This window comes from Pelmatolapia mariae, linkage group LG15 (assembly GCF_036321145.2).
Source record: "Pelmatolapia mariae isolate MD_Pm_ZW linkage group LG15, Pm_UMD_F_2, whole genome shotgun sequence".
Taxonomy (NCBI): domain Eukaryota; kingdom Metazoa; phylum Chordata; class Actinopteri; order Cichliformes; family Cichlidae; genus Pelmatolapia; species Pelmatolapia mariae.
Window position 1 is genome coordinate 19,509,716 of NC_086240.1, and position 15,172 is coordinate 19,524,887.

The 15,172-nt window shown below is 39.5% G+C and overlaps 1 protein-coding gene across 1 annotated transcript in view; it reads left to right on the forward strand.

The window, feature by feature from the left end:
- map3k5 (mitogen-activated protein kinase kinase kinase 5) overlaps positions 1-15,172 on the forward strand; it is an 81,827-nt gene that overhangs the window by 9,699 nt on the left and 56,956 nt on the right. The window contains exons 2-3 of the mRNA XM_063494964.1: positions 11,967-12,106; positions 15,076-15,099. Coding sequence (XP_063351034.1) covers positions 11,967-12,106; positions 15,076-15,099 — 164 coding nt within the window. The remainder of the gene's footprint in view (positions 1-11,966; positions 12,107-15,075; positions 15,100-15,172) is intronic.

Sequence of the window (15,172 nt, forward strand, 5' to 3'; positions counted from 1 at the left end):
TTGCTTTTCTCACATGCAGTATGCAGCTTTTGTCTGGTTTGTTTTGATTCTGCATACCCACCGCAAAGGTCACAGCATGTATGCAAAACTGCATGGGTGTTTTTGCGTAAAAGAAAATAGTTTTTGTTGGCAGTTTAAAAAAAAAAAAAAAAAACGGTTTCATTGTGCGCATATGTTAGAGTCAAGAGGTGTTTCTGTAAAGACAACAGTAAAGTTTTTTTTAATTTCCATATTTAGTTTGAATTTCATATCTAGTCCAGCTCGAGGATGCCACCCACATCTTACAAGCAAATTACTTGAAGTCTTTATATTTTAATATCATTTTCTTATTATTTTATATTATGCAGTGTAATTTTTATCTGTCTGTGTGAAGGCTGGCGAAGGTAACCACTGCCCACAAACAAAAAAGATGTATCCCAAACCTGTAGTGCAGTGTTTTCTTTTGGTTTTTTCGTAGTTAGTAGACAGTCGTGTTTTTGAATGATGGAGCGAGATTGTGAGTCCCTGGAAATTTTATTAGGTACACTTTGCTAGTACTGCTTTGGGCCCCTTTTTGCCCTCAGAGATGCCTTCATTTTTTTGTGGCATAGATTCAGCAAGGTGCTAGAATCAAAGATTTGGGTCACTCAGGTCCAGCAGATTTGTGAGCTGTTCAAACACATGGTGGAGGTGCTCTAATAGACTGAGATCTGGTGACTGTGGGGTCAGAAGCTGCCACAGAAGATGGATACGATGCTCAGTTGGTGCAAATGGGCCCAAAGTGCGCCCCACACCATTACAGGAAACTGCCTTGAGTCAACCAACTGTTGATACAAAACAAGATGGATCTGTGCTTTTTTTTGTTATTTACACCTGATTCTGACCCTAACATCTGAATGGTGTAGCAGAAATACTGACTCCTCAGATCAGATAATTTTTTTCCAATATTCTGTGCTCCAATTTTGTTGAACTCATGCAAATTGTAGCCTCGGTTTTCTGTGCTGTGCACTCAAAGATGCTCTTCTGCAGACTTTTGTCGTAACAAGTTGTTATATGAGTTCCTGTTGCCTTCCTATCAGCTTATAGAAGTCTGGCTGTTCTCCTCTGACCTCTGGCACCAACAAGGCATTTTTACTTTGAGAACCGACGCTCAGCCGATGTTTTGTCTTTTACAAATAGAGATAGTTGTGCAGGAAAATTCCTGCTGCTCAGCAGTTTCTGAAAACTCCGAGCAGCTCATCTGGCACCAACAATCACGCCATGTTCAAAGTTACTTAAATTACATTTCTTCCCCATTCTGATGCTCAGTTTGAACTTCACCAGGTCATCTTGACCATGTCTAGTTGAAAGGATATTATGTTAAACAGCAGTTAAACATAATAAAGTTGCTCGTGAGGTTATATAAGGACTTTGGAATTCTGCTGTTTTTTGTGTGGTGTATAGCTTTAAGTGTCATACGATATTTACATTATATTTCAAGAGACATTTTTAGATACCATTACCATTTAACAGTCACTGCAAAGCCACAGCTGAACATGATTAATCACTACTGAAGGCTTAGTTGTGATGACCTGTAGCTGGCTAAACCTTAACACTGGTCTTGGGTAAACAAACACTGGAAACCACATTGCACATCCACTCCAGTTTAAAAAAGGAAAAAATGCAGGAACCCTTAACATTTTCAAGAATATGTCTAAAAATACCAAGAAATCATGTCAGGAAATGTTTATCAGTCATGCTGGTGTCTGATGTTTCTGCTGTTTCAGATGGAAAATTTCTTATCTAGTTCACTTTTCCAGGTCTTCAGGTGTATTCATACACTAATTTCTGCCTGGTGCCGTTTTATTTCCATGCAACACTCTGCAAACAACCACAACTGTTCCTCAGTCCTGTCACGCGAAGCAAGTGAGATAAAGTGGAATTGTTTACCAGACAATAACATGATTCTGTTTCACTGAACAACAGCAAGGAAGTACATCAAGTAGGCATGTCGGGACAGCTTGCACTGCAGCACAGGTTTCTCCCAGCGTGCTTGTCAGCGGTAGATGAATTTACATTCTGTTCTCAGCTGTTTTCCCCTTTGGGGCCATGGTACTGCGGTTTGTAAAATATCTCAGTGAGTGAAAAGGCAACAAAGTGGAGCAAAGGTAAAGAGGAGCAGACTGCCAGGAGAGTCGTGCGACTGGCAGGCGGGTCTCATTTCCTGCATCATGATATTTTTTTTTTCTGGGTTGTTTCTTTCAAGCACATGGGTCTAAAAATAAAGGGAACATTAATCTCTCGCTGCTAGGTGGGGCGTCAGATGACTGAATATCCATTCATATGTCCCATATTCTCCTGTGGGAGAAGAAATGTATTTGTAAACAGAAAAGCTTAGCTGAAAGACTTGAATGGTCTTTTTTCGCCAGTATTAGGGGTTTATTTTGAGGGAAAAAGGCCGTTTTTTCTGTAGAGCTTAGTTGCTACTCATGCATCAAGATGTTTGATTGGTGTATCTCCTGCAAGAATAAACAAAAGAATAAAAAAAAACCTGTAAAAATTTTATTCCATGTGAGTAATGGAGACTAACTTGCACTGCCTTGTTACTACCTGGAATTGTGCATCACTTTTAAAGCTGATTTTTTACGCCTGCACTTCAACTCTGAAATCTCTCGATTACTCAGCAAAGATGCGTGTAAGACCACTAACCAGCACAGTCAGATAGGAGCTGGCCAATAGCTTTCTTCTTCAAACTCTGTGTAATGTCTAATTACACCCATATGAGTGTAGTGCAAGTAATCCCATGAATTCAGTGGGTGTGCTGAACCCTCCCCCACACCCAACAGACTACTTACAATAGTGAGAATGAGGGCTATCTGTTGTATATGAGAAACAAATTACTACAGGATTCAACAACTTGTGGAGTTCATGTGTGAAAACTTCATTTTCACATATAAACACAGCTAATTTTTTTAATTTTTATTTTAGTGCTTCATACAGGAAAACTAAAAAGCTATTAGTGTGGAGTTGTTTGTAAGTTCCTATAATGGATCCATTTCACTTATTTGAAGCTATGCTCTTATATGGAAATAGATCAGCTTTGCATCATTAACAATCCATTCATTTGTCATTCCTTGCGTCCACTGTCTCCTGTAAGTCCAGCCTCCTTTTAGGCCAACTGTGAGATCCTGGGTGTGTAATACATAAAATAAAAAAAATCATGAAAGGTTTCTTTTAATGTCAATATAAATTTTATATTTTATGAGATTCATAAGCAACAAGGTTGGCCAAAGTGCTTTACAAAACCATAGATCAGTAAAATAAATACAATAAAATAAAACAGGAAAAACAAACAAATACGATAAATTTGACTTAAAACAAAAAGACACCAAAACAAGAAAACCTAATCAAACTTAAACTAAATTCAATAAGTTATTATTTTTATCTGTTTCATCAACTCAAGCCAGGTTTTCAGTTTATAACACACCATTGTGATCCCCTGTTTATTTGATCTGTAGCACAGAACACCCCTCTGGAGCTTTTTGTCTCTGTCAGCGTCAGTTATGTTTATGTAGCGCATTTCATTACATGTAAACTCAATGTGCTTAGCATAAAAGATAAAAATCTAAAACACACTGTGTAGCTCAATGGTGCCTTTAGGCAATAGACAGAACAAAATAAAAGTTTACAGAGAAACGCAGTACAAAAATTCCCTTTTTTATACTGCGTTTAGGTGTGGCAGCTCAGAACGGGTACAGTATAAACACTTGTGGTCTGAGAACACGGTTAACTGCAGTAATTCATTGAGCAATACATTTTGTATGACACCAAATAAACAAGTCTGAAGCTTTTAATCCTGTTTGTCTCTGCAACCTGACAGCTAAACAGTTAAACATCGTTTGAAACACCAGAGGTAAACATCACACTGGCCCAGCATGCAAGAGCACCACAAGCATCCTCTGCTGTTCCTGGAAAGTTGGCAGACTGTTTGGACTTTATGCTCTCGAAGGTTCCTTTTCAAGGGGAGGGGGTTATTTCCAGAGCAGCATGGAGATGGTATTTCTAAGCATCTGCCTGTCCTCTGTGTAGGATGGGCTTCAGGGTAAAACTCCAGCTGCACTTTGCTCCACTAATACGAGTCTGTTTACCTTGTTTTCCATTAGACATACAGGGGGAAAAAAAACTCAACTACTATACACACTGATGGCTTCAGTTCACTAACATCACTCAAAGCAGTTTTCCTCACAGTCTCTATGGTTACAACTTCTTATATGTAGCTGTTATGTAATAGATGGTAACGAAGCGTTATTCACTGTGCCAGCGCTATTACTATCTCTCTTGGTAGAGTCAAACTTGCCGTTGGTCCGTGAGTGACCGAGGCATAAACCGCTACAGTAATCGCATGGCTTCAATCATGACAGGTCAACGGCATTTTCATAAATATGGAATATTATCAGGTCAAAGTAAGGTCACATACCAACACATGCAAACACTGTATCCTCCTCTTTCCCGGCTAGATGACGTAGGACGCATAAAATGTAATGGAACAGTTGTGGTGAACTGAAATCACTCTTGCATTGCAACTTACTAAAGTTTCCAATGTGCCGGTACAAACTTATGCAGCATATTTGGGATTAGATAGAACACAGATTAGATAGAACATTAGATTCACATTTATTCACCTTTAATTTGATTTATAGATCAATATCTTTAATGATTATTAACGATATCCTTAATTTTTGGGCAGATTTCTGGGCAGCAATTTTTTTTCTAATGATGTACACATTTTTTGAAGTGGTTACAGAGGTTCAGTAGTTATCAGCAGTAAATATTTAAAGCTCTGAAACACAGTGGGAGGTTTAGATAATGATTCGGAAGGATTATTCAAGAAGAATGGGTCAGACTTTGCACACAGCTGTCCTGGGATCTGATGTAGTTCACCTTTCACCTTCTGACAGCTGATGTGAACTGAAGCGTGAACCTGACTGCGTTAACTTGTTTGATGTATGTAGATTTAATGTTTTAGTTTTACATGTTGTATCTGTAGCTACCTTGATAAATCATTAATTATTTAATCTATATATCTATACACAGAGCTCACTTTATTGAGTTTTGGCTTTGAGCACAGCAGCCCTATCCACCTGATGGACCTTAAGTTTGCAAGGGGCAAATCTATCAGAAGAAAGTTGGCTTAGAGGGAGGGCTTGTTGTAGGGAATCATGCAAATCTGTTCCTGTAAGAGTCCAAAATAAAATTATGTAGCTGGGAGTGAGCAAAACAGGTCACCTTAATCTACAGCTGTAGGGATGTATAGCATAGCTGAAACATAATTTCTCAATATTGTTTATAGCTTATGATTTTAGGCTGTTGGTAGCAATTGTTTATTTTTCTCCACACCCTGCTCTCATTAAAATAGATTTCTCTGTGTCCAATCATGTGCTCTCTAGTAGAGACAAGAGACTCTGCTTTGCTGAAATGATCCAGATCCACTTGAAAATGCTCCAGAGCTTTTTAGATCGTAATATTTTAGATCGAGCTGATCCCCCAGCTCCTCTTCAGAAAGAGCATGTGGAGCTGGTGGAGGATCTCTGGAGAGTGCTGGGAAGGATCCATAAAGAGAAGCCAATAGACACCAGAACAATCTCCAGTAAATTCGAAGCCCTCCACTACGAGCTGCTCACCTGAGGCCCGATGAACCTACAGCGCCAGGCCGAGTGCTGCTGAGAGCCAAACACTGTGAGAGAGCATGTTCAGAGTATTGAATTATTTTCCCTCCTCTGCTTTGAGCAGTAGGCGAGGGAATCAATTTACTTTTGGTCCACACTGGCAGGTCCAACTGTAGGAGGTGTAGCAGGATTATCAGGGCATCAGTATGAATGTTTTACTCTTCATTCTTTTTTTAAAAAATTTCTGCATGTCGTATCTCTCACTGATGTAGACAGATTTCAGTTTACTGGTGATACCAGGTGATTGTAAAACACCAGATGCGGTGAAAAGGTGCCACTGTATGCAAAAAGGGTGACGAGAAGTCTCACGTAACTCCTCTGCAGGCTTCACGAAGCCTTCTGTCAACACTATGTTGGCAGGTCTGCTGTTGTATTGGCATGCATTTCACTCTGCTGTTGCATTGGTAAGCAATCATGGCATCTGAACACGCTTCACAAACATTCAGAGCCTGTGCTATTGAAATGCAGTCGCTGTGTTTATCATATTTTTTGTGCCTTTTGAAATTAGGAATCATTGTCCTTAATGTGGTTTTAAAAGCCTACTATGAACCTGCGAGCTGAAACATTTCCAATGTGCTTGAATTGGAATGTGGAACTTTTTTTGTTTTTAATATTTTTAATATTTATAAGGATTATAAGTCCCTGCACTGTTGTTGCGATGGGTCTGTGACTCTGAGCTATGGATTCTGTATAGTAGGCAGGGGCAACACTTTCCAGTACTGACTTTCCAACTTTCCTGTGAGGGCAGATTGCCATTGTTATCTGTTTCCTTGTGTAATGCCATCCACAATATCCACAATTACAAAATGTACCACACTAGCCAGAATGCTTTTAACATTGCAATTTAAAAGCTACTTGAAAGTATTGGTGCTGTCATTACTTTTTAGTAATTGCGTCATTAACTGTACTAGGAAACTGATGAAACCAAGCCTTCCTTGGAACCAGCAAGAATTAAAAGAGGAAGTAAGCTAGCTGTTCATGAAAGGGAAGAGTTGCTCATTTCTATCATCCTTCCACCAATCTTCTTCCGCTTATCCAGTTCAGTTTCGCCGAAGGGGCAGGAACTGTGCTAGCCGTTAGGATGAGAGGCAGAATACACCCTAGACAGGTTGCCAGTCTGCCACAAGGCTGATAAAGACAACCATCATTCTTACTTTCACACCTATGGCCAATTTAGAATTGCTAATTAAGCCGACACCAATGTATGTCTTGGGCTGGGAGAAAGTCAGAGTATCCAGAGAGAACCCATGCAAACACAGGGAGAGTATGCAAACTTCAAAGGCTTCAGCTGGCTGGTGGATTTGAATCTGCTTGCTGTGATGTAACAGTGCTAACCACTGCACCACCCTGCTGCCCTAACTTCTATTAAAAATATACATTCTGTCTTCCACCATAGCAAAAAGATTCTACCACAGTGAACAGACTGAAGGTTTATTTATTATTTATTATTTATCTATTTATCGCTTTCCAAGAACAAAATTCGCAAATTGCTTTACAATACAGAATAAGATGCAATCAGATAGTCAGGTTTTTTTCACTCAAGCTTTGTTTATGTAAGCCATGCCATGCCTTTAAGACTAATGAGCTTTTTCTATACAAACTTTGCTTATATTAAGCTTTTTTAATTGTTGTCAAAGTTCAGAAGATTATTAGGATTTAAAGAGGTGACTGTGCTGTTAAAATGCATTCCTGTAAGACCAACAAATGTAGAGAGATATTGTGATAAAAAAGGAAAGTTAACGCTTACAGGCAGTTTAAACATGGGATATTGCAGCTGTTGCATGCTTTACTTTGCTATTCTGGCTTGTTGTGCACCTCCCAGGTTTTATGACCTGTCACATGCAGCATGACTTGCAGGGCTGGAGATCTTAAGAAGTACCTCTGTGAAGCATCAAAGCTGCAGAGCAAGAATTACCAGATGGCACTGAGGGAGATTGCTTTAACAATTTTTTAATTTTTTTTTAAAGAAGCGAGTTCCCCAAGAAAACCTCTGCGATCCTTTACCTTCTTCTATTCTTCTTCAATCCAGTGAAGTGTTTTGTTTTGGGGTTCTGAGAAATGACACTTACTATGTTGAAGAAGACTCCAGAGAGTGAGGTAGACCTCAAGTTCCAATATAAATGGTTATGGCGCTGCGTTGACATGACAGTGAGCAAGCAGTAATCAATGCCCCAACCATTAACAGGATAGTCAGCGACTGTGTGGTGTGCCTGTGGTGACTGTTACCACCCACTGTGTTCACCCCAGATCAAAATTTAGCCCAAGAATACTCCTGAACACATCCCTGCTGCGATGTTGCACGTTATCAGTATTGAATCGGTTACCAACTGAACACAAAAAATAATGTTTGCATGAGCAGACAGATTTAACCGCTCAAGCAGGACACAAACAAACAGTTGCTTTCATTTTTGGAATTTAAAATCAGAGGAATTGAAGTATGAAAGGGTAGTTTGTAACCGCCATTATAAGCAGCTTCTAAGTAAAACCTAGAGTGCGTTCTTTATTATTAGCCCAGACTGAAATAAGCACTGACAACATCATATGCTGCTAGTCAAGTGTTATAAATACAAAACATTTACGAGAACTGATTGCTCTTCCTGACTCTGTGGGCACAACAAGACTCACTTTAGCCTGTTTTTTTTCCATCATATGCGAACACCATATGCTGTTATTCATCACTTTTTAGCCCTTCTGTGTAGCAAACAGCAAACATGTTTTTTTGTTCAGACCCATTTCTGTGAAACAGGTGAAATTTCCAAGCAGCGCAAAGCAAAATTATCCCACCCAAGTCACTGCTGCTTCATATTTTTGTGAGTTATATTATACTATTGCATTTTTATGGCCTGTTTGCATTAAAATCTCATTCAGATGTAATATTGATGGGAGCCTGCTGCAGGTGGAAAAACAAGACAAGCTTATGTTTTATTCAGCAGACAACCTGTGCCGTCTGGATGTTGACACTCAGCGGCACCTTGTATGCATAGTCGAGAGGAGAAGAATCTAAACAGCCGTTTATCATGTATATTCCCAGGATTGTTTAGGATTGTGTAAAAATCAGCCGTGGTGAGCAACCTATTTGTCTTGCTAACAATGAGTAAATCCAATAGACCAATATTTAATTACGTCTGAATGTTCTGAATGCTATGTGTGATAGTCGCAGTATCTATGAGTGCATCAGGGATGCAGAACTGACAACTGGCTGTTAATCTTAGCTAGGATTAAAGTGTACCTTCCCCTTCTGCCTCGCAAGTTAGAAAGCGAAACATGAGTTTCATTTAATCAGCAAGCAGCATCCCGATGTGAAGACGCTGCTCATCCAGAGAACAAAACCCTCTTGAAATTCCATATCACTGCACAGAAGCCACAGAGCTTAAAATGCTGTCCTACGCCTACTCTGATGGGATGAAAATATGAGGCTTTTTTTTTTTCCTGGTGTGAACGAAGGGTTTAATGATGAGAACCTTTGAGGCCAACAAGTACCTGCTTCCTGGTTGAATTTGCATGTTCTGATGATGAGTGCGAGGAGCTGCATGGCCCTGATGAAACCCCTTCAGTGCTGCAATCGGCCAATCTCTGATAGGCTTCTCTCCCAAGTGTCATGTTGGCTGCTTGATGTTTAACTGCACATTCAAATTATGAGCCTTCGCTTGCTTGCTTTGAGTAATTTGCTTTGATAGATTGGGTTGTGTCAGTGGCTTTGATTGCACGCAGTGCATTTGTAGAGCTCCTTCAGCTTAACAAGCTCCATTTTCTTGTGCCATTCAGAAAACATGATGGATTTATGCTGCCCTTCTTGGCCCAGGACACTATTGCTGTATCTCAGGAGTTTTACTTCCTGGTGAAAATAAAGCTTAAAGAGAAATCGTGTTGCATTTAAAAATGTTAATGCAAGAAGCTGCGATAAGAGTTTAGTTAGCTGCCAGTTATAGGTGTTACATCATCTTAAAAGTTGCCACTTCTCTGCACATTAGCAACACTAGCTTTCATTCGGAGCCTTGTTTCTGATCACCTGACTAATCGAAGTTTTCACTCTCTTTTTGCCTGTTTGTCTGCTAAGCTCTCTTCTATGTTCACTGGCTTTTTATAGCTCAAGTATAATATGATTATATGAGTTTTTGTGACAAAACAGCTGATGAGATCATTAAAAAAATATTAAAATCATTGCTGGCAGTAAAAAATAAAATGATGTGAATCACAGTTAGTTTGTAGATTGTATGCAGATTTCTGCACATCAACACATATCAATAGATTCTGGTGGAAAGACTTTTGGTATTTGAAACTTTCTGGTTTCTACTTGTAGACCACGCATAGTGTGAGCTGTATTAACCAATCCTTTTTTAAAGCAGGCTCTAGTTGCATGTCTAAAATAAGAATTGGATTTGCTGAAAATTAATCAGGCGATGATTTGTAAACGATCACTGTCAGACAGAACAGGAAGTCTCAGTACGGGTGTCGGCTGGCTATACCACCACCAAAATTGGCTGTTGCCTTTGTAATCATTTAACCGTTCTCAGCTTTTTAACATAGTGGAGACAAAATCTTTCAAAGCATATGTATGATTTATTCTCTTTTAATTTAGTGTAATGTCACCAGGCTGAAAATATTTGCTTTTAATGCTTAATGTCAAGGTCAAGGTCAAGTCATCATTTCTGTGATATAATTTCAGATTGTAGTCTATTCCTAAACTGTAGACTTAAAAGGAGAGCAGTCATCTCTACAGTTACATGGTAACTTGACTAACTGGTATCTTTCAAAAACCAGTGGAAGCATTAATAATAACACTAATCTTTGATGTGTCATCCACTTGTCATGCTTCCTCTTCCACGACTGAGCCACCCATAATCTGACAGCATCTTGAGCTGAATGACTGAATGTGTTTGTGATTTCCTCCAGTAGCGGTCCATTAGCTTGAGCACCAGTTTGAAAATCGAATTCAGGGTCGTGATGGTGGAGGGGGGGGGACTATCCCAGCTTTTGAACAGACCCATTAGAGGTAAAAGATTTGATCATCAGGGTCGCACAATATCTGCTCTTCAGCTCCGTGTAATGTTTTCGTTGACAAAAGAGTTGGAGCTGATGAAAAACCAGGGTGCAGCTTTATCTCTGTAGCTCTGAGCTCTTCTGTCATAACTGGAGCGTAGCCATCGGGCTGATTTGCTTTTGTTGTTATCAGTTGCTCAGGGCGACCTTGGAAACAACGTGTAGTACGGCCCTACCTCGTGTGTGGGTCTGCAAAACACCATCATGTTTATTCCAAATCCTGATGAGCGTGTTTAATGTTGCATGCCCACCATAACTGACAGCGTCATACAAAGATTTGTTCACTGCAGGGGCCAACCAGTGAGTGAGGGCTTTGGTGAAAGTCCAATGCTTACAGTTGCATAACAGCACAGCCTGTTGCACAGGACATCAACCTTAGGAACTCTTTACTAGATGACCTGCTTGCTTGAGTGGAAATATTTGCTTGACCTGTTGACCCAGATAGTATGGCTGAGTCCTACTGCAGCTGGTGCATTGTTGATTATTGAGTGTACTGGACAAAAAAGGAGTAAAGCTACCTTCATCTCGTGATTTTTTTTTTTTTTTTCAGTTTGCAGATTACTTAACACTGACATGCAAATCGGTAGCTGATAACAGCATGAATAACAGCCGTGCAGATCACTAATAACCACTGAGCTGTATCCATGTCTCTCCCAGAGCAACAGCAGACAAAGTTGGTGTTAAAGATCCCCAATGGGCAGTTTAGTTGTAGGCAAATAACATTTTAATGAGATTTATTCAGATAAGGGTCGATATTGGGGGTGGCGGGTGGATTTAGTACTGATGGCTTGAATGGCTTTGATCAATTATCAGACAATGAGTTTTCAATCGGTTGATTTTTGAGTTGAAATTGTAACATTAGGCTACCAAACTGGTCGTGAGATTCTAATAAACATTGTTAAAATCTGTTTCACAAAGAAAACAAAAAAAGGTTGGGGTTAAGGCATTTCCAAAAAGGTAAAGGAATGGATGGATGGGACCACATATTTGTAGCCAGATTCCAAAATGTGGTCAAAAACAGAAGAGGGAGGCTGTTACAGCAGTGAATTAACATCCTTGGTTGGGAAATGGATGTAAAAGGTATTTCTGCCTGTACTATGCAACTGCATTATTAGAGCTTATGATATTCTAAGAATGGTGTGTATTCACTTGCACTTGTAGAACCCAAAGAAAGCTAGTCGTGACTGTTGTGCTCCACTCCTGAACCGCACTGTAACACGTACACCTGTCTTTCATCATCAGACATAGCTGTGGTGGAGATGACAGATGCCTTCCGCCAGCCTTCGCTCTTCTACCACCTGGGAGTGAGAGAAAGCTTCAGCATGGCCAACAACATCATCTTGTACTGCGACACTAACTCTGATGCTCTCCAGTCTCTGCAGGTAAGCCGCCGTCATGAACAGAAGCCAATATATGCTAGATATATGCTGATATATTTGTGCCTCAGAGCAGCTCAGGCTTCTTTGTTAAAAAATACTCTCAGGACAGGCAGCATCACAGCTGAAAATCTAAAATTTTTATACCCTAAAAGTCAATTTCGACAATCCTTCCAAAAATCCAGTTAGCGGCCTTCTCGTTCGGTTGTTTTGAGAAATGAGATCGTGCCCTCAAACACCGTGTTAGTCTGAGCGTAGGATTTTATTCAAGGGTAGAAAATTTTGGATAACTTTTCCAATTTTATAATAAAAACCTTGCATTTTTTATTTATTTTTAAATACATTACTTATTTAACATTGACATTGTTAATGCAGAAAGACAGTGAGAAAGACAGGGATAACACAGGGTGCCCAACTATCCTGCAGAATGAAGCATGGGTCCAACCAAGACATGGCGCTCATGCCAGTGACCGTTAATAGGGTGTAAACACTAATGTTGTCCATACAGTTAGCTCTGCTGCTAATTACCTCCAAGAAGGAGGTTGTGTTTTCGGTAGCATTTGTGTGAGTGCATGCTTGTGAGCGTGCTCAAGAAGTTTGGAATTAATTCTATTAGAACTTTGTAGGGTGTAGAGAGGGGTCACGTTAACAATCCATTAAAATTTGGCTTACATCCACCAAGGTCTTCAAGGTCAACTTAATGATTCATTGGTCTAAAATTAAAAAGACCTTATAACTTTGGAAAGTGTGGTGGGTATTGTGGACAAAATACATACTTTTACACACATCACAAATTGCTGAAGATGTAGATGTGTATTACTCTGGTCATCTTGCAAAAAGTTCATACTGCTTAAAGTCCATTTAAAAAGAACAAAGAAATGAAAAAAATGAATGTATACAATATACTGTGCAATTTCCATACAAAATGCCCAGAGAACGAGCTGGCCTGGAGGAGGTTTGCACTCTTGAACTGCTTCTTGTTATAAACTTGAAGTAATGGAACCAAGTGTTGATTAAAATTGCTCACAAAATGTTTTTTAGTGGTCTTGTTTATGATTTTTAGAAAGCCACATTGCTGCTGAGATTTAGAGATTTATTTTTTATTTTTTTGAGCGCCACAAAGCAACAGCAAATTCCTCAGCAACAATTTAGATAATTAAATATACTGGAAGTTTTACACTGGAAAGTGCTTGCAGGTAAACAATAAAGTGCATACTACTCAATCCCTACTAGCAATATGTATTGACCAAAGCTGTGTTTATTTACCATAAATGTCAGACTACTTCAGCATGTAACAATGGTGTGAGTCTTGTAGTTTCTGTACTGCAGACAAAGGCATGGTTCACACCGTCTGAGGCCCACGCAGAACACATTTTAAAATCGCCTGCTGTAGGCAACTTGTAGCAGAAGAACACTGAAGCTTTTCTTTTAGTTAGTCTAGTGGGAGGAGTATTGTGGTGACAAGGGTCATGAGCCAGAAAACAAACTGTAGAGCCGACCCATAATGCACAGCCTGCACAGTCAGGGGAGGCGTGTCTTAAAATAAACACAACATAAAAAGCTGACATTCGCAGCTGTATTATGTCTGCTTTTTATGGCTAGAAAATTGTTTCAAATGACGTTCTTTCCTGCTCCTGGTGGTATCTGGGAGGGGGTTTTTTGTCCTGTGGTCTGCCATGGTGCCCACCCGTCTAGCTGGCTGTGGGTTAACTTGTTCTCATCATGCTTTGAAAGAATTCACTTGGGCAGTTTCCTCAGATCTCTATCAGGCCACCAAATTGTTTTAAAGGCAGCTTTTTTATACTCAAATTTCTTCTTTAAACAATGGCGATCATGAAAAAAAAAATCCTAAAAAAACATCTATGTATACTAAGTCTCAGTGTACACTTGTTGATTATGCTTCCTTTCACTGCCATATACTTCTCCATGTACAAACAAGTAATTGTTTCCCAACTAGAAACAGTTTTCTAGGCATCTAAAGTCATCCTATAGGTCATCACAGTTCTTAAGTGACAGTTTAATACGATATTGTTGTTTTGCACACGTATTTTTCTGTTAATTTGTCCAGAAACAGGCAGATATCATTAATGCCCTGGGACATTTAATGTGTGCTTCTAATTTTTCACATCTCTGCCCATTCATTATTTTGCCCAGAGTGATCAGAGGGATTTGTTCCTCAAGTCTTTTGTGCATCTGGTTTAAAGATTATGTAATGTGTGTGTGTGTGTGTGTGTGTGTGTGTGTGTGTGTGTGTGTGTGTGTGTGTGTGTGTGTGTGTGTGTGTGTGTGTGTGTGTGTGTGTGTGTGTGTGTGTGTGTGTGTGTGTGAATAAATCTGTTAAAAGGCTATTGTTGAAGGCTGCTGGAGAGACAAATACAAATAGGAAACTGTGGAGACGCCACAGACCCTCGGATTTTGCGCTGAAAGTCGGTTTCAGACATCGCTTTGGTTACATGGGAAGTAAAGCTAGTCACTGAGTAAAAATGCACTTTTAACTTATAAAGGCAGAGATATTGTTGCAATCTGTAAAACAAAGTCCACGGCTCACTTTTGATAATATGTGATAAGACATTATAGCTGGTAACTTGAACCATGCTTGATATATGCAGAGAGGCTTTTAATTTCTTATACAATGGACAACTTAAAAAACTAAACATGCACACATAAAGCTGCTTCAAGCTGTAAAAACGTTGCAGCAAAAATGTTGAATGCGTTTCCTTTCTGTAGACAAATACGACCTAAATATGCAGTTTGCTCGGCACTGCATTATGGCTTTTTACTAGAAATATTAATCAGCTGTTGGGAAATCAACAAATATCCACAAATACAAGTCAACCTCACAAAGTGTTTGTAGCTCAGGTATGGTGTACTGAATTGAAGTGTCATTCAGTAACGTCATATCTAACATAAATTGCCTCTCGGAGAAAATGCTCATGATGAATTTCTAAATGGATTTCTCTCTTTTCTTCTTTCAGGAGATAATTTGCCAGAAGAACACTGTAAGTACACGAGGCATTTCTTTCTTTTCCCGTTGCCTTTCACACATTACTCACTCATTGCTCACACATTACA